Genomic DNA, 21995 nt, shown 5'->3' on the forward strand with positions numbered 1-21995 from the left:
CAGCAGTGAGGTCTGGTTCCTTAGATGCAGGGCCCTCTTTTTAAAAATTTTTTTTGTTTTATTTGTTACTGTTGAGAATGTACACAGAGCACACACCAATTCAACAGTTTCTATATGTACAGTTCAGCGACAGTGATTACAATCTTCTAGTCGTGCAGCCATTCTCACCCTCCTTTTCCAAATTGTTCCACCCCCATTAACATAAACTCACTGCCCTGTAAGGTTCCTATCTAGCCATTCAAGTTGTTGTTGTAAGTTTGATCCCATATAGATAGTTCTTAAAAGAGCATAGTGCTCAAGACTGACATTCTTTACTAGTTAAGCTAAAGTATTGTTTGTTTTAAAGAATACTTCAGGGGGTATTTTTGGTTCAAGGTATAATGATTATCTCAAGGCAATAGTTTCTGGGGTTCATCCAGCCTCCATGGCTTCAGAATGTCTGGAGTCATGAGAATATGAAATTCTGTTCTGCATTTTCCCTACTTTGATCAGAATTCTTCAATAGCAGCTTTTTCAAAATGTTCGGTAACGATAGCCAGGCACCATCTAGTTCCTCTGGTCTCATGGCAAAGGAGCCAGTTGTTCATGAGGTGATTAGCCATACATTCCAGTTCTTCCTGCTATCCCTTACTGTCATTCTACCTCTGTTGCTCCAGGTGAATGGAGACCAATTGTCGTACCTTGGATGGCCACTTGCAAGCTTTTAAGTTTTACAGACTGGGAGATAGAACAGAAGCACTGAACATGATATTAGGCCAGTTAACTGCAATGTCTCATGAAACCATGACCCTAAACCTCCAAACTAAGAAACCAAATCCCGAGAGGTGTTTGGTTGTACATGGCAGCCTCTGCAGCCTCTCTGCAAGGCCCCCTTTGTCAGTGGCAGTGTAGGAAGGGAGGCAGGACAGGAGGGGACTGGTTGGGGGTCTTGTAGACATTTGGATTAGACCTCCTGAGCTGTTCCATCCATGGCCTGCCGCAGAAGGGAGAGTGCAGGTTTCCGTCGGCCCACGTGAGCAGAGCCTTAGCATAAAGCTGAGGGGACTGGGAGCAAGGGCAGGAGGCTTTCTCCTTGTTCCTCTGAGGCTGCAGCCCCATTGCACTGGCAGCTCCATCCTCATAGTGGCCGTCAGGGGCGCTGACCCTGCCTACCCCTCCCTGAATCTCCTGGAGATTTCCTGCTGTTCACCTCTGGACCCCAGGCCCTCCTTGCTGTTCCCATTCAGCTCCTTGGTGTGGTGGCCCACAAGGAGCTGTGCTAGCCAAGGGGGAGGGGCGAGGCCTGTTGCTGGTGCTGAGGCTCTGTCTTCCTTTCCCTGCAGCTCCAGACAGTGTCGTCTAGGAAACGGCAGGGCCCTGGAGAAACACGCTCAGGCCCCAGCCCGAGCTCTGGTGGTGGGACTGTTAGGCTACTCCTCTCCGGTGATTGAGGCCCCATCCGAATGGCGGCCTGGGGTTAGGCAGAGAAGTTTCCAGCCCACTCCCAGTGCCTTTCATCCCCCTTTGCCCAGGGCATCTGTGCAGAGAGCTTCCTGCATGTCAAACTTGGGGTCCCAGAGCAACACTTCTGCTGTCGCGACTCCCTAAGGCTCTGCCTGATGCTCAGGGAGGTGCTGGGGCTGGAGCCCCAGGGAACTGGAGATGAGGGGTCCAGGGTGTCCCCCAAGCGGTCTCCTGGTCCCAGGGTGTTCGCCTGTGGCCGGGCATTCAGGCATTGATTACCTGCTGTCAGCATCCCCACACCACCTGATGGGAAGGTGTTGGCTGCTGGGTGTTGGAGGCCTTCCTTTTAGCTGATTCCCCTCTTCCCTTCAGCTGGGTTCTTCTGCTAGCTTCCTGGCCCACTGTCTGCCCTCCTAGATATCTTCGCTGGAGTCCCTCCCACAGCCAGTCTTCCCCACTGCAGCCAGCCCTCCAGCCCCTCCCCTCCTCGAAGGGTATGCTGCTGTTAATAAAATAACTCAAGGCCCTCTGCTCTGTTTCCTGCAGTTATGACCGGAAAGAGCTGCTGCTGGCCTGGCTCTGTGCTGGGGTGTCTCCAAGTGGTTCAGGGGAGCACTCACAGATGACAGGCTCACCCACAACAGGGCCCCTAACCTTGCCCAGTGATGTGGAGGCAAAGGGAAGGAGGTCTGGGAAGAAAGCCACTATTCGGCAGACCCCGGGGTCCTCTCTGATTCTGGCAGTTGTGCTCAGCACCCTGGCCAGGCTGACAGCAGCTATTTCCTGTGCAGCTTCTCTCGTCTGCCCAGCAGTCAGCCCACATCCTCTGCTGCCCCTGGCCCTGTGCTCACGTGGACCTGGCAGCCCCTCTGCAGGAGCCTTCTCTGATGAACGGCCTCAGCTCCTGGACGTCTGGCCCAGCCTTATACAAACTTTCTCCTCTCGCCTCCCTCCCTCTCTCCCTCCTCCCCTCCCTTTCTCCCAGGCCGCCTGCTGCCTCCTCCTCCTCCTCCTCCTCCTCCCTCCCCAGTCTGCAGCATGACTGGAAATAGGCTGAATTAATCAGCAGATTGAAGCTCCTCTCTGCTGCGCCTGGTCTCTGCAGCTCTCTCCCTGCTTCTCTCTTCCTTTTTGGAGAGCGGTGTTAGAAGTTCCAGTAGCCGACTCCTCCCCCCTGATGCTCTTTAAGCAGGCAGAGCTATGGATGCCCCAGCAGGGCAGAGGCAGCAAAGTGAGTACTCCAGCTTGGTGCTGAAATTGGCTTGCTCCCCGCTTTGTGCTGGAGTCTTTGGCTTAGCAATTGTCACGAGTCCTGAAGACAGGGTACGGAACTGGAGGCAGCTCAGGTGATGATGAGGGGGCGTGCACTTTGGAAGGGATGGGGATCGAAGCCAGAAAGCCAGTGTGTCTAGATTGCTGCCAGCAGGCTCCCCTTGGGTCCCCCAGACCGGCCCCTCCCTGTGCAGGACTGGAGGCTGGGCCTTCCTGAGAGACATCCAGTCCAGGTATGCTAGGACCTAGTCCCTGCGTGCAGGAGGACAGGTGACAGGCAGCTTTGGTAACGGGTGCTGGGCATGGATACCAGCCCTCCCTGAGGCCATCGGGCTTTTCTTGCTGGACCATGTGGGTAACTGAGGCAAGTGTACCCTGGGTCTCGGGGCTGCGGGAGGTGGGGAAGAAGGTGGTGGAAGTGCTCCCGTCAGCCTGAGTCTGGAAGAGTAAGGAGGAGGAAGCCCCTCTGCTCAGCTTTGGTTGACCTGCCTGCAGACAAGCCAGCCTGTGTCTGGCCAATCCCAGAAGGATGTCTCATGACTGCTAAAAAGAGCAAGAGTCTAGCGGCTGAATCTCTGCTTCAGTGATTTGGGCGTTGTGTAAAGTTCAGCTTTGTGCCCCTTCCTACCTGCCCTGGCCAAGGAGGCTGTGACAGTGGGACCTAGAGAAGATGCCAGGCCCAGCCAGTCCTACTCAGTGGTCATCTGCTGTTGTCAGTGGCCACCTAGGTCAAGGCCTGCCCTCATAGCCTGTCTACCTGAGCCTGGGGGATGTCTATTCTGCTTGTTCCCAAAACACGGGGAGTAGGAAGAAAAACAGCTGCTGGGAGGATTTCCCAAAAGGCTGGGGGCTTCAGGCTGGCTCACCTGAGAAGCCTGTTTGAGTGAGCGGCAGGGGCCTCAGGTGTGCTGGCTACGAGAGGCTCGTTAGAGAGATACAGAATGCCTAGCCTTGGACCTTGCAGGGCTGGTCCTGTTTCCAAGCAGAGTCTGTGCAGTTCTGATTCAACCTTCCCCAGCCTTACCGTGCCTCCCAGGCCCCCCGCCCGCCGGTGTTCCCCCTTTGATGACGGCAGGAGAACAACAAAGGTAGCAGTGCACCTCTGCACCAGCCTCTCCTGAGCCCGGGGTGCCCCAGCAATTCCCTCTGCTGCCCCGGTAGAGCTGGAGCAGTTAAAACCAGAGGAGCAGTGTTGGTTCCCCCTGCAAAGCATCAGAGCAGGTCCGTGTAGGTAGAGAGACCTTCCTTCGCCATCAGCTCAGGAACAGCTGTGCGGTGACTGATGGATGGGGTGGGAGTATCTGAGCACCGGGGAAGCAGGAGGAATCTCAAGTGACCTTTGGGTACCTAAGGCCCTTGACCTTCTTGGCTTCTATAGTCCAAGGAGTGTGCTGGACTGCAGACTGAGTGCGTACAACTCGGGTTCTTATTTCTAAGTGAGCCATACCCACTCCCTTGCCAGGGGACTCGGCCCAACTCTGTCCTTTGAGAGATGCTGGCAGAGCCTACCCACCCACCAGCAGATCAGCTTTCTCTCAGCCCATTTGGACTTTCCTTCAGAAAGTGTAAATAAAGGGCTTCTTCCAGCGAGTTCCGAGTTCCTCAGCTTTGGCTCTAACACCCCAAGGGGAAAAGCCGAGGCACAGTGAGAAAGCAGTGATTTTACCCTAACTTGACCTTCCTGACAGGGACGGGTGAGGCGTTGCCATTCCGCCTTGGTGAGCGTTGAGGGCCCTGGAGAGTAGGCTGGCCCTGAAGGCTGCCTCCTAGCCCTGGGGCCAGCCTGTGCAGGCAGGAGCTTTCTTTGGAAGGCGTGTAATTACAGAATGGTTTGCTTTTCCCCTGCTGTGTTCTTTCATCGTCAGTCTGGAGGTTGGTGCTCCCAGCCAGACACAACACACGGGGCCAAAGCCCATGGTCAGCACGGCAGGCCCTCCCCCCTCAGCTGGCTCTGCCCCAGCACCTGCCAGCCTTGGCCCACACCTCCCACACCTGGAGAAGAACAGCGTGCAGGGCCTAGGTAGCTGGAGACACAGAGAGAAAAAGAATCAGTTTGGGGTGGGGCTACCCTGAGTTTAGGGGCTGCCTGAATAAGGTGGCCAGTGTCAGGACGGCTGACCATGGGTCGGGGGTTGTAGACTTTCTGAACAGTGTGAGCAGATAGGAATTGATGAGCATCCAAGGTTTGAATCCTGGCTGGAGCAGGTGCCTGGCTCTCTAGGTGCCCCTCTTAGCCATTATGCTTCCTCAGCATGGTGCTCCTCCCGGACCTGGCAGTGCCCTTGTCCCAGGCGAGCAGCATCCCAGGTGAGCCGCAGCCCTGTGGAATTAACCCAGCCCTTCTTTCTCTTCTTCCTCCCCATCCCAGTCTCTGGCTTGAGCCTTTCCTTCCTTCCAGACTTCTCTCACTTTATCATTTTTTGAGGCCTGATTTAGGTAACTCGGTCCTGGGGGCTCCTTTGCATCCCATAACTCTCTGTGGCTGTGGAGAGTAAGCTCTGAGCTCCAGGGTCTATGCCTGGGGTGGAGGGAAGACCAGCGGGGGGACACTGGAAGCCCTGGCTTATCCCCCTGGCCCTAATCCAGCTGATGCCCTTCCAATTCTTGTCTTTCCTTGGCGTAGATGGATGGGAAGAACCAGTATCACCCCTTCTGGTCCTGCCCTTAGACCTGAGAAAGTCTGCGGTCTCCCTTTTCCTTTTTATTTTCCCCCAACCCTCCCTGAAGGAGCTCTGGTGGCACAGTGGTTAAGCGCTTGGCCGGTAACCGAAAGGTCAGAGTTCGAACCCACCAGCTGCACTGGGAGAAGGGTGTGGCAGTCTGCTTCCATAAAGATTTACAGCCTTGGAAGCCCTATGAGGCAATTCTACTCTGTCCTATAGGGTCGCTATGAGTTGGAATCGACTTGAGGGCAGTGGGTTCGGTTTTTTTTTTTGGGGGGGGGGAGCGGGTAACTCTCCCTGAAGACTTTCTCCCTTCCATAGCAGCAGGAAGTCATGGAGGCCGAGGTGTAGCCTTAGCTTTCCTTCCCTGGTGTCCATTTGTCCTGGACCACAGCCTCCCCAGTGGGCAGGGGCCAGGGTCCCTGCTAAAGGGGGTGAGTGCCTTGGAGCACAGTGTTTAACCATGCTGGGGTACGGCCCCCTGCCCAGAGGGCCCTTTCTTCCTGAGCTGAAACAACCAGTTTATCCCCTCTGGTAAGAAGCAACTTTTATCTTCATAATCCCCCAAAGCCACTGTGGAGAGCGGGGATTAGCTGAGGTTTAGGGGAGGGAGCTAGGAGGTGTTTGGGCCAGGTCTTCTAGAAGCTTCCGCACCCCTTGGGCCAAGGGCACTGGCAGCAGGCCCAGCAGTAGGGGCTCCAGTGAGATGCCCCCCAGGTGCCAGGGCTGCAGCAGGCAGATCCTGCCCCTCCACCCAGGAGTCTTGCTGTGTGGGGTGTGTCCTGCGAGGGACCAGGCCAGGTTGCCAGGCAGAGAGGAAGAGCTCCAGAACGTTGGCTGGCAAAGCCAGGGCAGGAGGTAGGAAGGCAGGCCTGTGGGCGGCAGGTGTGGAAGAGGGAGGGGAATGAGACGTGGCAGCCAGGGCATGCCAGGTCCCCAGCTCAGCCACCCTTTGTCAGGACCTTCAGTAGGGAACCTCAAAGCCCTTTCTTGGTTGGCCCAGGTCTAGGGATGCATTCCACTTGCTCAGATTTTTCCTGATGAATCACAGTGATGCTCCCAGGCAGCCCTTGGGAGAGTTCACTCCTCAGGCACTGCCTTTCTGGTGGCATCATTTTTCCTGGTGTCCCCCAAAGCTGGGGATCTGTGCATTAGATTCATTCTGGAGAGGCCTTACCCTTAGGAGTTTGGATTCAGTATGTAAGGCGGGGGGCTGGACATAAACATTTCTAAAAGCTCCAGGTGTTTCTGCTGCAGAAGCCCCTGATTATGTCATCAATGGGATCAGTGAGGCCACATGTGCACTCATTCATTCAGGAACTATTCAGTGAGCTTCTACTGTAGCCTTAGCTGTCGGGAGTCGGGTGGGGATGGGAGACTTTAGTGCCTCAGTACCTGTTCTCAAGGAGTTTGCAGTCTAGTGGGAGAGGTAGTCATGACAACCTGTAATTGCTGTTCTGTGGGATGTGGGCTGTGAGCCAGGCTGCCCCGGGTGCTGTCGGAGACAGACCTCCCCCGTTAAGTGCCACCCTGGGTTTGGGGAAGTTTCTTGGAGGAGGTGATGTTGGAGCAGAGTCTTGAAGGAGAAGTAAGAGTTATCTTGGGGCGGTGTGGTTCTCAGCGCTGAGACAAGCCAGAGGAGCCTGGCGTGGTAGCAGGGAACAGGGCTGGAGACGGCAGCAGATCCTGAGGGCCGTCCTTACAGCCCACACTCAGGCGTTTGGACTTTCGAAGGTAAACGGGGATCAGTTGATGAGATATGCATTGACCCTGGCTGCAGTGTTGCAGTTGGTTTGGAAAAGGAAGAGCCTGGAGGTGGAGGCTGGAGATAGGGTTGGAGTGGGATGGGAGTCAGGCCCAGGGTCTGGATTGGGTAACCAGGTGAGGTGGTAGCTTCGGGAGAGCTGACTGGTGGGGGGACCCAGATGGTGATGTCAGCATTTTAAACATATTGAACTTTTGGGGCGTACTGAGCCAGAGGTGTCTGTGAAACAGCTGTGAGGCAGTTGAATAAGCGGGCCTGAATTCAAAGTGGTGGTCAGGCTAGAGGTAACCTTTAGGAGTTGTGAGCTTGTAAGTGGTAGGTGAATCCCCGAATATGGATGAAGTTGCCCTAGAAACATACATCCAGTTGGAAAGAAGACGTCCTAGATGGACTGTGGACTAGATGGAGGAAAAAGAACAGAGAAGAAGAGGAAGGCCAGAGAGAAGCCAGGGAATAGGTGAGTCTCAGTAAGAGGGGGCCTGCCGGCCTGTGAGGTCATGTAACACCATGGGGTCATTTCCCCAGGCTCATTGGGGGACCACTTCCTATCCATGGCTGTGCTTCCCTCATCCTTGCAGGGGCTGAGAATGAGGTGGTCTGTTGAGGGTCCTTTCCTGGGAAAAGCTGTCCTTTTTCTGATAGCCTACCCTTCCTAATATTTTACTGTTAAAATGTCCTTCTGTGAAATGGTAGTGACAGAAAATGATGTCTTAGTCATCTAGTGCTGCTATAACAAATACCGCAAGTGGATGGTTTTAACAAAGAGTTTATTCTCTCACAGTCCAGTAGGCTAGAAGTCCGAATTCAGGGTCCCAGCTCCAGGGGAAGGCTTTCACTCTCTGTTAGCTCTGGAGGAAGGTTGTTGTCATCAGTCTTCCCTTCGTCTGGGAGCATCTCAGCACAGGAACCTCAGGTCCAAAGGGTGTGCTCTGCTCCTGGCGCTGCTTTCTTGGTGATATGAGGTTCCAATGTCTCTGCTTGCTTCTCTCTTTTATATCTCAAAGAAATTGGCTTAAGACACTATCTAACCTTGTATATCTCATCGATATAACTGCCAATAATCCATCTCATTTCATCATAGTGATAGGATTTACAACACATAGGGAAATCACATCAGATGATAAAATGGTAGACAATTACACAGTCATACAAGGGAATCATGACCTAGCCAAGTTGACAGATACTTTTGGGGGACATGGTTCAATCCATGACAAATGGTTTGTTAGCTGCTGTGAAGTCAGCCCCCAACTTATGGCGGTCCCATGCACATTGGGATCAGAGCATTGTGACCCAAGGGTTTTCACTGGCTGATTTTAAGAAGTATAAAGAAGTAGAAAGTTGAAGAAGTCTTTTTTTTTTTTAATCTCTTTACTAGGAAAATAAAAAGCTCACATCTCTGTTAGCCCCCTCTCCCCCATTTAATATGTATGTATTTTCTGGTCTATGAAATCTAAAAGCCTGGAACCACTGAGCTAAATTCGGAGGTCAACTAACTAGATAACAGACATGTGTTAATTCTGGTGAAGGGAAAGCCAATATACAATATGGGAGAAGTCAGCACAACGTAACCAAGACAAAGGAAGACACTGAGAGGTATGGGAGACTAAAAGGCAACCGCGGTATATACTATAACATATATAATCCTGCAACAACAACAATAACAAACAGTTATTTGTGAGTGGATACATAGGTAGATACGTATGCTCAATAGATGTGAGAGGTCTTACGGGAGTACACCTGCTTGCTTATATAGGTATGGTTGTGGATATTTCTACATACGTATTTGTATGTGTTGCATATATATTCATATATGTAATAGTGCACATGGGGCACACTTACAGAAACTTCTTAGACATAACCAAACACCTGAGACTGAGCTCCTGGGCTTGAAGGTTAAGGACTATAGTGTCAGGGGACTCTAGGTCAATTGGCATAACATAGTTCATAAAGATAATGTTCTACATCCTAGGTTGGTGAGTAGCATCTGGGGTCTTTAAAAGCTTTTGAGCCACCATCGAAGATACAAGTGTTTGTCTCTTCCCATCTGGTGCAAAGGAGAGTGAAGGAAAACCAAAGACTCAAGGAAGCAATTAGTCCACAGGACTAATGGCCCTCGTGAACCACAGCCTCCTCTAGCCTGGCTACCACTACAGACTGCTCTGACCAGGATCACAATAGAAGGTCCCAGTTAGAATGAGTGAAATATGTAGAACAAAACTCAGATATGTAGAACAAAACTCAGATTCATAAAGACCAGACTTACTGGTCTGATAGAGACTGGGGGAATCCCTGAGACTCTTGCCCCAAGACACGCTTCTAACCTGAAACTGAAGCCTGAGGCCACCTTTCAATCAAATCATAGACTGGCCAATAAAATAAACAGTAACACCTGTGGAAATGTGCTCCTTAGAACAATCGCTGTACAAGAACCAAAAGGGCAACATTCACCCAAAAGCAAAGATGAGAAGGCAGGGAGGGGCAGGGAAAGCTGACAAATGGAAATGGGGAACCCAGGGTGGAAATCGGAAGAGTGCTGACATATTGTGGGGACTGCAGCCAATGTCATGGAACAATTTATGCGTGAATTATTGAATGGAAAACTAAATTGCTATGTAAACTTTCACCTAAAGCATAATAAAATGTTCAAAAAGTAAAACTAAATAAATGAAATATAAAATTTGAAAAAAAATCAATTGTTAAATTTTCAGGAATTTTGCAAGCTAATTGTTAAACACAGCCATTATTAAAAATTAAATTATATAAATATACAACTAAATTATATTAAAAGCAAATATAAATAAATAAATTGGGATACCAGTGGTGGGAACAGTCTGAGGGGGCAGGGAGAAGGCAGTGGGTTGAGTGTTGAGTGAAGGGGAGTTAGATAACACTGAGATAAACTTGGCTTTGAAGAGAAGGGGTCTGTGTACTCGAATGTTGTTTAATTTGGTGGAGATTGGAATATGGTTACACCCCAAGGGGCCGGAGCTAATGGAGAAAGAGGAGGGCGGCTTCCTTCAGGAGAAAGGTCAGGGCGGTGAGAGGGGGGCCCAGCCTGCAGGCTGAGCTCCCTCCTGGTGGGGGTCCAGGCCTCCAGGGAGTCACTGAGGTATCTCTGCTTCCCCAGGGCGAGCCTCCCTTGGCCCTGGGCCTGTCTACCAGGAAGGCGCTCGGCATCCTGAAGGAGCAGCTGGAGGCAGTGCTGGAAGGACACCTGAAGGAGCGGAAGAAACGTCTTACATGGAAGGTGAGCTGCTTCCCAGAGCAACGAGTCCAGCCAGGATGGCAGAGGCAGGAGGCCTGTTCTCTAGGCTGAGACTCACCCTGTCAACCTGGGCCACACAACCCAGCCAGGCATCATGAAAAATCAGAAAGAGGTAGAGTCCTAACTCCACAGGCTGGTGGACCCCAGCCAAAATGAGAACGAGAAGACAAAGCTGGTCGGGGACTGGGCAGGGTGGGCAAGTGGGGGAAGGCGGCCAGAGTCTAGTAGGACGGGAAGCTGGCCTCCTTCCTGCTGCCCCGTCCCTGGGTCCCTGGGCCTCTCCCTCCAGCCTCTGTCATTCCTTTGCAGGAGATGTGGAGAAGCAGCTTCCTGCACCACAGTAACCGCTGCTCCTGTTTCCACTGGCCGGGAGCCTGGCTCATGCTGCTGGCGGTGCTGCTGCTGCTGGGCTGCCATGGGAGCCAGCCAGCTGGGAGGTGAACAAGGCTCCTGGCAGCCCCTGGGAAGGGGCAGTTCCCAAAGCTCCAAACTGAGGCCCGGCGCCTGTTCCTGTCCTGCCTCAGCACAGGTTTTCTGCTGTCCCACCAGGACAGCCAGGGGAGAGGGGCTGCTGCTCCCCAGTAGGAAACGCTTCAGCCCCTTGACTGGGCCAGAGGCCTGGCTGGTGTCAGGAATCAGAACATTCCATTCTTTTCAGAAGGGCCTGGGGTAGGAAGGGGAGTCTTGGGCTCTGAGGGTTGCCTGGGTCGGAGATCCTCTTTCTCTGGCAGTACAGCCTCTGCTTCTTCTGCCCAGCCACGGGGTGGAGCTGGTGAACGCCTTGGCGCTGTCCCTGTTGCTGCTTCTCAACCTTGTCCTCATTGGGTGGCAGGATCGGCTGAAGCGTCGGGAGGTGGAGCACAGACTCCGAGGGATCATTGACCAAATCCAAGGTGAGCCTAAGGGTCAGCAGGCTGGGAGGAGGAGATGTCCAAGGAGACGTCAGAGCCCCAGGCAGGAACCCAGCTGTCCTTGAGCAGGGCCAGGAGAGCGGTGGCCTGGGTAGGCAGGAACGCTCATGGCGGTGCTGTGGGCTTGTTAGCACTGGGAGACCAACAGGGAAGACACACTCTCTTGGCCGGAGGACAGTGGAGATTTCCTCTTTCCAGTCTGTGTTGTCTGGTCATACTATACCAGGTGCCAGGAGAGGTGGCAAGACGGACCAAAGAAGTCTGAGATACCTGCAAGAATGGGGTAGGGGCAGCCCAGTCCTGAAGAAGGGTGGGACTCAGAGCCTGGTTTCTGCCTGTGCTCCGTTCAGTCGGTGTTGACGAAGCTGCAGTAGACCGGGGCATATGTTAGGCTCTTTGGGAGACAGTGGCTCTTGCTTCTGGAGCATGTGGTCTTGTTATGGGAGCAGCATCTGCTCTGATGAGGCTTTCTCCAGCAGTCCCAGCAGTGGAGGTTCGACAGCTAAGTGAGAACTTGTTCACTCATTCTGAAACAATTCATCAAGTGCCAGCCATGTGCCAGGCACTGGGAGTACAACGGTGACTGAGGAAGAGGGGCCCCGCTCTCCAGGAGCTTATTCCCTAGCTCAGGAACTACTGGTGGCTCCTTCTTGCTTACCAAAGTCACCTTAGATGTTGCCCATGGCTTCCTGGGGCCTCTGCCCTCCCCACCCAACCCCTTCTCTTGGTGCTCATTCTCACGTTACAGCTATTCACTAGTGCTGACCCCACTGGGGTCAACCCCTCGCTGCCTCCACATCTTTGTTCCGCTCTTCCTCTGCCTGGTATGCTTTTCCCTCACTCATCTCCATGGGCACAATCCCACCCGCCCGTCAAGGACCATTTCAAATGTGCATTTCCCGAAGCCACCTCTGATCACCCCCCCCAGATTCATTTACTCCCTCTTTGTCCTCCCATGGCACTGACATCTTTCCTAACTACTGAGCGTGTGTTGGCCTGGGTTGGAGTTATTCGCTGGTGTGTCTCACCTCCCTGCTGGGTCGTAGCTCCTTGAGGGCAGGGACTGTGTCTTCTTCATCTTTGTACCCCTCACAGGGCTCAGCACCCACCCAAGACCCTCAGCAGGTTTCATGAAGGGGGTTTGAATGCAGTGGGGGTGCAGAGAACGACAGCCTTGGGGTTCAGAGGAGGTGGAGGTGGCTGGGCTGGGGTGAAGGGAAGCATCTGAATGAATGGTGTGGGAGGAGTGTGTGCTGGGCCTGGCTGGGGCATGGAGCGGTGGGTGAGGAGATTGCTTCCCTCTCTCCATTCTCATCAGATGCCCTCAGGGATGGCAAGGAGACCAGGTGTCCCAATGCCATGTACCCCGACCTCCACATGCCCTTTGCGCCATCCTGGTCCCTGCACTGGGCCTACAGAGACGGACACCTGGTGAACCTGCCAGTCAACCTTTTGGTGGAAGGCGATGTCATAGCTCTGAGGCCGGGCCAGGAGTCCTTCGCCTCTCTGAGGGGCATCAAGGTAGCTCGAGGCTTTCCTCCTTTCCTGGGGATGTGGGAGTGCCCACAGGAAACGGTGGGAGGCTTCCTGGCCAGCTGGTGGGCTTCTTGGCAGGGCTGTGGAATGGAGCCCTTTCTCCTCTCAATCCTCAAGCTGCTAGGACTCCAGTCCCCCAACTGACCCTCTGTAAATTGCCCCTGTGATGTGTCTCCGTGTAGCCGGAATAATCCAGGAAGAGTGGTTTCCAATAGACCCTTTAACTACCCCACCCACCTCCCTCCTTGCCGGCAGGATGATGAACACATTGTCTTGGAGCCCGGAGACCTGTTTCCCCCTTTCTCCCCACCCCCGTCTCCCCGGGGAGAAGTGAAGAAAGGGCCCCAGAACCCCCAGCAGCACCGGCTCTTCCGTGTCCTTGAGACCCCTGTGATTGACAACATCAGGTAGGGGTGCTGCCCTCCTGACTTCTCTTCCTGGCACCCCTGCCCCCCCCCCAGGAACAGGGTGTTAGGGCTTGCAGGGAAGGTGCCTGGTTCATACGGGCCCTCATGAGACTGGGTATCTCCTGAGGCTCTTCTCTGTAGCTTTTTGGGAGCATCCTTAGACTAGGTGAGTGCTCCCCTCCCAATCTCAGCCCTGAGGGCACAGCTCTGGAGGCTGGCCGGCCATTGGCCACTCTCCCAGGGGGTCACTCAATCAGGGCCGGGGCATAGCAAGGGGTTCTGGGGCCTGGTGGTACTCCAAGAAGTAGTGTCTGCTCGAGCAGGGCTGAGGGTCGCCTCTTGCTGCAGATGGTGCCTGGACATGGCCCTGTCCCGGCCGGTCACTGCCCTGGACAACGAGAGGTTCACCGTGCAGTCAGTGATGCTGCACTATGCTGTGCCCGTGGTCCTGGTGAGTGAGGGGGGGTCGTCGGGCAAGGAGAGAGCTGCGGGTGGGGAGACAGGGTTTTCCCAAGCCTCAGGGCCAGACCCAGGCAGGTGTGCGAGTGAGGACAGGAGTCCCCAGGTACACTGGGGAGGTGTGAGCAGGCAAAGGAAGGGGAGCCTTGGCACCTGGTCCTGGTCCCTCTCCAGGGAGGGTGTTAAGGCTGTGCCCTACTGTTTCCACCAGGCTGGCTTCCTCATCACCAACGCGCTGCGCTTCATGTTCAAGGCCCCTGGGGTCACCTCCTGGCAGTACACTCTACTCCAGCTCCAGGTAAGGGCTGCCCTTTCTTTCCTGCTGTGCTGTCCTCTTCCCCATGAGGGGGCTCTATCCCCTCATGGTGCCCTGACTGTTCCTTCCTCTCTGAAGCCCTGAAGTCCATCCCTCGGGCTCCAGTTTAAGAACTCCATTCTTCCCTTCCTGCCTTTGGACAGCTGCCCTTTCTACCCAGGACCGGCCACATGGCCAGGGAAGCCCCTTCCTCTGTACTCCATGTGGGCCAGTGTGGGCCTTCAGTGTGCCCTCTCTTCCCCAGGTGAATGGTGTCCTGCCCATCCTGCCTCTGCTCTTCCCAGTCCTCTGGGTTCTGGCCACCGCCTGTGGAGAAGCCCGTACCCTGGCCCAGATGAGTGAGGCCTCACCCAGCTCCTTGGTAGGTTCTTCCAGGGCAGAATGAAGTTGGGGGTCGGCTGTGCCCCAGAGAACAGGGGCAGCAGGCCAGCCCTACCATGGGCTCAGTGCACTGGAGGCCCCGGGCACCCTCCAAGGCTGCGGCCCCCCATTCCAGAAGAGCCCCCAGGCCAGGCCTGGGTGAGGGTGAATACCATCCTGCTCCCCTGAACAAGGGACTCAAGGACAGCCCGGGTGTCATTCACAAAGGGGATGGGAGCCTCGCTGGCATGGGGCCCCCATCCTGGCCAGCTTGGGGGCCTGCGTGAAGGTGGCATTTTCCTTACACTGAGGCTGTCACCCCTTCCTCTGCACAGCTGGCCAAGTTTTCAGAGGACACCCTCAGCAGCTACACAGAAGTCGTCTCCTCTCAGGTATCCTAACTCAGGATAATTCTACCCCAGGCCCCTGTAGCTATGAACTTGAGCTCCCTCAGGCTCTTCCCAGGTCCCCAGGACTTACTTCATGGTCCTCTAGCTCCTAGTCAGGCCCTCGAAGCCACCAGTACCCCATCTCATGTGGGCACACCTGGGTCTGGGCCTGCAATATGTCAGGGCCCTTGCCTGGACAGACACGTTTCCATCCCAACTTCCCAAGGCTGCCCCGACTTTCTCTCTTTTGGCCCTGGAAGCATTTGCAGGCCGATTAGGGCTAAGCCCCACACATCCTGACAGACTTTCTCTCTCCTACCAGGAAATGTTACGCTGCATCTGGGGCCACTTCCTGAGGGTGGTCCGAGGGACATCACCAACGCTGAGCCACAGCTCCAGCCTGCTGCACAGCCTGGGCTCTGTCACGGTGAGCCAGGGCCCTGACAGGAGGCACTGCCACCCGGCCTCCCAGCCAGCTGTATCTGATTGTGCCTGCTGTTTAAGCGGTCCCTGGCAGGCCGGGCTACTGCCAGGTCCCCTTTCCAATCCCAGTCACTCTCCTTGCAGGTCCTGTGCTGTGTAGACAAGCAGGGCATCCTGTCTTGGCCGAATCCCAGCCCCGAGACGGTGTTGTTCTTCAGTGGGAAGGTGGAGCCCCCACACAGCAGCCACGAGGACCTGACAGATGACCTGTCCACGCGCTCCTTCTGCCACCCTGAGGTAGAGGAGGAGGTACGGCCGGCTCCCAGGGGCTGCCCTTGGAGCCTGGCCAGTAGCCTCAGGGAGGGTGAGCTGTAGGCAGGAGGGGGAGGGCCCAGGCACCATTGGGATCGGCTTCTGAATGGTTAAGGCAAAGCCACAGCCAGGACAGTAAAGGGGCCCAGAACCACCATCTTCCCAGCCCAGGATCCAGCAGGACATGATCACAGGCCTGTGCTCCTTTCTTTCGTCAGCCCCACGAACGAGACACCCTTCTGGCCAGCTCACTGAACAACACCCTGCACCTTTCCAATGAGCAGGAGCGTGGCGACTGGCCAGGCGATGGCTGCAAGCCACCTGAGCCCCACTCTCACCACAAGCCACACGGCCGCAGCAAACACCCATCTGGCTCCAATGTGAGCTTCAGCAGGGACATCGAGGGCAGGGACGAGGAGCCCAGCAAGGTGAGGGGGAGGCAGAGGGCACAGCCGCCTCACCCAGCTGGGGTGTCGTGGCCTCCTGCTTGGGGCACGGCCAGCTTGGACTGCTGGAGCCTGAGCGAGCAGAGGGATGCCCTTCGTTGCAGAGCCCCAGGCTTGCTGCTCAGGACTGTCTCCTGGTGCCTTGCCCACTTCAGTTCTGTAATTTGGCCCATTTCCCCCTCTCCAGGTCTTATGGAAGGTAATTGGTTAGGGCTAGTCCCTTGTCTGGAGTCCTGGTAGTGAAGTGGTTAAGAGCTACAGCTGCTAGCCAAAAGGTCAACAGTTCGAAACTACCAGCTGCTCCTTGGTAAACCCTATGGGGCAGTTCTACTCTGTCCTATAGGGTCACTATGAGTTGGAATCGACTCAGTGGCAATGAGTTTGTTTTTTTTGTTTAGTCCTTTATCTAATAAGGAGCTTGGTGGCATGGTGGTTAAGCGCTCAGCTGCTAACTGAAAGGTTGGCAGTTGAGACCTACCAGCTGCTCTGCAGGAGAAAATGTGGCAGTCTGCTTCTGTAAAGACTACAGCCTTGGAAACCCTGTTTCCTACCCTATCCTACAGGGTAGCTATGAGTCGGAATTGACTTGTGGGCAGCGAGTTAACGGACTCCCTGTCTCCTACTTACAACCTTCTAAAGACGAAGCCAGTGACTTCCTCTGAAATATTTTCCCCTGGCTGAAAAAGGCCTTTATTGTTTCGTCCTTGGTCTGGTTTCCCCTCTTTTTAGGTGTGGCCAGTGTCATCTGTGGGCTCTCCTGCAGACCAGAGGACCTGTCTGGCTACTAGAACCAGACGGAACCCAAGAAGGAGGGGCAGGAGGAGGGTTGGGGGAAGGAATTCTGCCGAGAAGCACACACTTTCTCTCAGGACCAGCTCCTTCCCCACATTGGGAGGAGGGGGAGCCAAAGCCTACTCCCCATGGCCTCCCAGGCTATCTGAGGCGTTCCCTCCCCTCATGCGGCTCCACAGACCCAGCCTGGGATGGAAGGTGAGCCCTCCGAGGCCGAGGACTTCGTGTGTGACTACCACCTGGAGATGCTGAGCCTGTCCCAGGATCAGCAGAACCCCTCCTGCATCCAGTTCGATGACTCCAACTGGCAGCTGCACCTCACCTCCCTCAAGCCGCTGGGCCTTAACGTGCTGCTGAACCTGTGCAACTCCAGCGTCACTGAGCGGCTCTGCCGGTTCTCGGACCACCTGTGCAACATCGCCTTGCAGGAGAGCCACAGTGCCGTGCTGCCAGTGCACGTGCCCTGGGGCCTCTGCGAGCTGGCCCGCCTCATTGGTACGGCCCAGCGGGCAGCGGGTGGCTGAGCATCCCTGTCCGTGGCAGGCTATTTGCTTGTCAAGAGTACTGTAAACTTTCTTAGCTTCTGATCGTTGCCCGTGCAGCAGTCACAGCTATGTGTGACTGAGCTTCCCAGTCTGGAGAAGAGCTGGTTGTTGGGATGGACAGGCAGATGAGCCAGCCCAGGCTGGCCGGCCTTTGGTCTGTGCCAGGAAGGGAGTTGCAGGCAGGCTGCGTTTCCTTCTGAGGCCCTGAATGTCCACCCTGCTCCTGCAGGCTTCACTCCTGGGGCCAAGGAGCTCTTCAAGCAGGAGAACCACATCGCTCTCTACCGCCTCCCCAGTGCCGAGACGGTCAAGGAGACGTTGCTGGGGAGGCTCTCCTGTGTCACCAAGCGGCGCCCTCCACTCAGCCACATGATCAGCCTCTTCATCAAGGACACCACCACCAGTGAGCCCCCGCCCCCACCCCACCCAGCATCGGGCCAAGCCTTTCCAGAGCTTGGCGGGGAGCCACTCTGCTCCTTGTCCATTCTATAAGCAGACTGTTTCCCAAGGCCTTGAATGTGGCAGGAGCTGGACTTGGGGAGGGCCTGGGAAGGTAGGATTGTCTGGTGCTTGGACTGACTGAAGGACAGGAACTACGGTGTCTGTGTCATAAGCCCAGCGGTGGGTGCCAGTGCAGGCATCCCATAAAGGCTTGCAGCCCTGGGGCCTGCTGAGCTCCCACCCTTGTCGACAATGGCAGTGTGTTTCCTGCCAGGTCAGAGTCAGGGGTGGAGGTGGCCCGGGGCACCCATGGGCTTGGCCTTCTTCCCTGTGCCCCTCAGGCACAGAGCAGATGCTGTCCCATGGCACAGCCGATGTGGTCTTGGAGGCCTGCACAGACTTCTGGGATGGAGCCGATATCTACCCTCTCTCTGGGTCTGACAGGTGCGTGAGGAGGGGACACGTGGGTGAGCCGTCAGCTCGCCGGTCTGCCCACCCCTCCCACAGGCCCAGCACCATCTGGGTGCAGGCCCCCACCTCACTCCTCCCCTGCTTCCCCGGCAGAAAGAAAGTGCTGGATTTCTACCAGCGTGCCTGCCTGTCTGGTTACTGCTCCGCTTTCGCCTACAAGCCTATGAGCTGCGCCCTGTCCTCTCAGCTCAATGGCAAGTGCATCGAGCTGGTGCAGGTGCCCGGCCAGAGCAGCATCTTCACCCTGTGCGAGCTGCCCAGCACCGTCCCCATCAAGCAGAACACCCGCCGCAACAGCTGGAGCTCCGACGGTACCTACCATGTGTGACCCCAGAGGCTTCCAGAGGGCCTTGATTGAAGCCAAGGGGACAGCGGCCACAGCCTGGGGCCTGGAGTGCCAGCAGGGCACTCACTGTCTGTGTGATGGGCACGTCCCTTAGTTCTCTCATCTGTAAATGGGCGCCTGTCCTGCCCTCTTCAGGTCTGTGGTAATCTCAAATGGGACCTTGGCTGTAAAAGCTATAAAGCAGCGTGCATTCACGGAGCCCTGGCCGTCTCAGAGTCAGACAGGGGCCACAAACTGTGGGAATAGAAGCTACACCTTCCCCCACCCCTCCCTGCCCTGCCAAACACACAAGCCTGTGTGGTCTTATGAACCCAGGAGACCATGGGGTGAAGCAGTTCTGACGGTGGGGAGCATGGCTGGGAGGATCCAGGACCGCCGCCTGACTGACAGCACCTTTCGTTGTCTTTTCTCCCACGTCTGTTGGCTCCCTTGTGTGTCTTGGCTGTGTGCGTGCCTACGGTTGTGTGTGGTCTCCTGGGACCTGTGTGCCCTCCGGCACGTTGACTTGGGTGTGGCCTCTGTGTGTGTGGCCCTGGGCTGCCTCTGGAATCTCCTGGCCCCTGGGTGTTGTGCCATGTCCCGGCTGGGCTGGTGCCCTGTGCCCACATGAAGAAGGGATCGGGGAGGCGCTGGAGAAGGAGGACTGCATGCAGGCCCTAAGCGGCCAGATCTTCATAGGCATGGTGTCATCCCAGTACCAGGCCCGGCTGGACATTGTGCGCCTCATCGACGGGCTGGTCAACGCCTGTATCCGCTTCGTCTACTTCTCCCTGGAGGATGAGCTCAAAAGCAAGGTGGGGGGCCAGCCCCTCGGCTACCCCAACCCTCCTCCTCGCCGGCTCTTAGGCCCGTCTCTTGACTACTGTCTTCCTTTTGCAGGTGTTTGCAGAAAAGATGGGCCTGGAGACAGGCTGGAACTGCCACATCTCCCTCACGCCCAACGGGGACATACCCGGCTCTGAGATCCCACCCTCCAGCCCCAGCCACACGGGCTCCCTGCACGATGACCTGAACCAGGGTGAGGACCCAGCCCTCGGGCCTTTTCGTGGGGTAGGAGGTCTCCCCTCCTGGGAGCCACAGCTAGAAACAGCTTTCCGAGCTCCCGGTGATGAGCAGCGATCTCCCCTCGGATAACAGCCGTCAGCAGGGGAGGCACAGAGGCCTGGACGCAGGAAGTTCTGTGCCACCTGCAGTGCAGGGAAGGACCTCCAAAAGCTGGCCCCAAGGTGAGGGACCAGCGTTTGTCCCCACAGTGTCCCGAGATGACGCAGAAGGGCTTCTTCTAATGGAAGAGGAGGGGCACTCGGACCTCATTAGCTTCCAGCCCACCGACAGCGACATCCCCAGCTTCCTGGAGGACTGCAACAGGGTACTACGACACAGGACCTATGCCCCCTGCCCCTGCAGTGGCTTCTTGGCTGGTGAGGGTGGGGAGGGACGAGGGGCACACCTCCCCCTCTCCTGAGGCCACTGTCCTCTGCTTTCTGCAGGCCAAGCTGCCCCGGGGGATCCACCAGGTGCGGCCCCACCTGCAGAACATCGACAATGTGCCCCTGCTGGTGCCCCTCTTCACCGACTGCACCCCCGAGAGTGAGTACTGGGGCCACAAGTACTCCAGCAGCCTGGTCCGTTCCTTCAGCACTGCCAGGTCCTGCACGCCCCATGGGCTCTGATGGGGAGGCTGGTTTCCCACACAGGGAGTGGAGGATCCTGGGCTGGGAATCTGGGGGGTGGAGCTATGGGCGTGCCCACAGTAGGGAGCCAGAAGCAACAATATTCATGCAATATTCATGCTATGGAGGCGGGTGCCATTGCCCCAAAAAGGAGCCACTCCTTGTCTGCTGGCCTCCGGGCCTCCGCCCAGCACCCCGTCGCCTGCCTGACTCCGTGCCTTCGCCCTGCCCTCAGCCATGTGTGAGATGATTAAGATCATGCAGGAGTACGGTGAGGTGACTTGCTGCCTGGGCAGCTCAGCCAACCTGCGCAACAGCCGCCTCTTCCTCCAGAGCGACATCAGGTCAGGGCCAGACCCAAGCTGGGGGCAGCTGTGCCTCCAGAGACCCAGACTCGGGGGCTGCATGGGGGGCATATTCCATGGCACCTGGGTGTGGTGAGGAGAGGGGAGTCGGTGCTCTGTTGTGTGGGGCCGGATCCTGGTAAAGAGTGCCACTGATGGGTGCACCCCACTCCTGCGAGCAGCATTGCCCTGGATCCCCTGTACCCGTCCCGGTGCTCCTGGGAGACCTTTGGCTACGCCACCAGCACAAGCATGGCCCAGGCCTCGGATGGCCTTTCCCCTCTGCAGCTCTCGGGGCAGCTCAACAGCCTGCCCTGCTCCCTGACCTTCCGCCAAGAGGAAACCATCAGCATCATCCGGCTCATTGAGCAGGTGGGTGGAAGGGGTTTGTGGGGCCTGCTTTGGGGAGCCAGGGGGTGGGGTGGGACACAGGGCCTGTGTGTGTCCTCAGAGGCAACTTCACATCAGCTTGGAGTGAAGCTCTCCCAGCTGTTTAACTTGCCTCTGCCCCTTTCTAGCAGGAGCTTCTTGTTGGGTCTCTGGTTCTTGGCCGAAGCTTGTCAGCTGTGGGGCCTGAGAGGGGCCAGCCAGGCCTCGCATAACCTGTCTGTCTTGGTTCCAGGCTCGACATGCCACCTATGGCATCCGTAAGTGCTTCCTCTTCCTGCTGCAGTGCCAGCTGATGCTCGTGGTTATCCAGGTGAGTGGGGCCAGCACAGGTAGTGCCCCTCCTCGCTCCTCTGCTGCTCAAAGGTCAGTTGAGAGTCTGGGGGGAGGACTGGGAGGGAGACAGCACAGCCATGGGGTTCCCAGGGCCCCTGTGAAAGCCCTGAGCATTTGGAGACAGTCCCTGTTGGCGGAATGGTGTTTTCTGCCCTAGCTCCTCTCAGTCAGGAGGGGGCGAAGCAGCCCAGGGGCTCCCAGGATCTCTCTATTTGCCAGAATTTAATTCTGGTTCCGGTTCTTTCCTGGTCTAGTTCCTGTCTTGCCTAGTCCAGCTGCCCCCACTCCTGAGCACCACCGACATCCTGTGGCTGTCCTGCTTTTGCTACCCTCTGCTCAGGTGAGAGGCCGTGCAGCCCTGCCGTGTCAGGCAGGTGGGATTGAGGACCACAGAGGATGCCCAGGTAGCCCAGGTTCTAGAAGAACTGCCGGGTGCTCGCCTCCTCTGGAACAGGAGGAACTGAGAGGAACTGTCCTTGCTTTCTTATCCCATCTCCCTGCCACTCTTCCCAAGACTCCCTAAAGACTTCCCATATGGGAATTGAGGGGCAGAGGGCCACAGTCACTGACCCGTCAACCATACCCTGCTTTCAGCATCTCTCTGCTGGGCAAACCCCCCCATAGCTCCATCATGTCTATGGCAACCGGGAAAAACCTTCAGTCCATCCCTAAGAAGGTAAGCAAAGTGGGGCC

The 21995-nt window shown here is 56.1% G+C and overlaps 1 protein-coding gene across 7 annotated transcripts in view; it reads left to right on the forward strand.

Annotated features, from left to right (window-relative positions):
* The window catches only part of TMEM94 (transmembrane protein 94), a 46671-nt gene that overhangs the window by 22405 nt on the left and 2271 nt on the right, over positions 1-21995 (forward strand). For 5 of the 7 annotated variants that reach the window (XM_049858898.1, XM_049858897.1, XM_049858901.1 and 2 more), the window contains exons 3-27: positions 10271-10390; positions 10718-10845; positions 11165-11301; positions 12638-12840; positions 13111-13262; positions 13611-13713; positions 13933-14019; positions 14282-14398; positions 14733-14789; positions 15109-15213; positions 15354-15518; positions 15740-15949; positions 16939-17254; positions 17534-17707; positions 18087-18189; positions 18310-18527; positions 19175-19356; positions 19442-19580; positions 19816-19931; positions 20053-20152; positions 20471-20579; positions 20762-20951; positions 21202-21279; positions 21557-21642; positions 21897-21978. In XM_049858898.1, coding sequence (XP_049714855.1) covers positions 10271-10390; positions 10718-10845; positions 11165-11301; positions 12638-12840; positions 13111-13262; positions 13611-13713; positions 13933-14019; positions 14282-14398; positions 14733-14789; positions 15109-15213; positions 15354-15518; positions 15740-15949; positions 16939-17254; positions 17534-17707; positions 18087-18189; positions 18310-18527; positions 19175-19356; positions 19442-19580; positions 19816-19931; positions 20053-20152; positions 20471-20579; positions 20762-20951; positions 21202-21279; positions 21557-21642; positions 21897-21978 — 3477 coding nt within the window. Of the gene's footprint in view, positions 1-2105; positions 2675-10270; positions 10391-10717; positions 10846-11164; positions 11302-12637; positions 12841-13110; positions 13263-13610; positions 13714-13932; positions 14020-14281; positions 14399-14732; positions 14790-15108; positions 15214-15353; positions 15519-15739; positions 15950-16938; positions 17255-17533; positions 17708-18086; positions 18190-18309; positions 18528-19174; positions 19357-19441; positions 19581-19815; positions 19932-20052; positions 20153-20470; positions 20580-20761; positions 20952-21201; positions 21280-21556; positions 21643-21896; positions 21979-21995 lie in introns of those variants that run through there. The other 2 variants (XM_049858904.1, XM_049858903.1) reach the window with 2 other exon arrangements.

The sequence above is a fragment of the Elephas maximus genome, chromosome 19 (genome assembly GCF_024166365.1).
Source record: "Elephas maximus indicus isolate mEleMax1 chromosome 19, mEleMax1 primary haplotype, whole genome shotgun sequence".
Lineage (NCBI taxonomy): Eukaryota > Metazoa > Chordata > Mammalia > Proboscidea > Elephantidae > Elephas > Elephas maximus.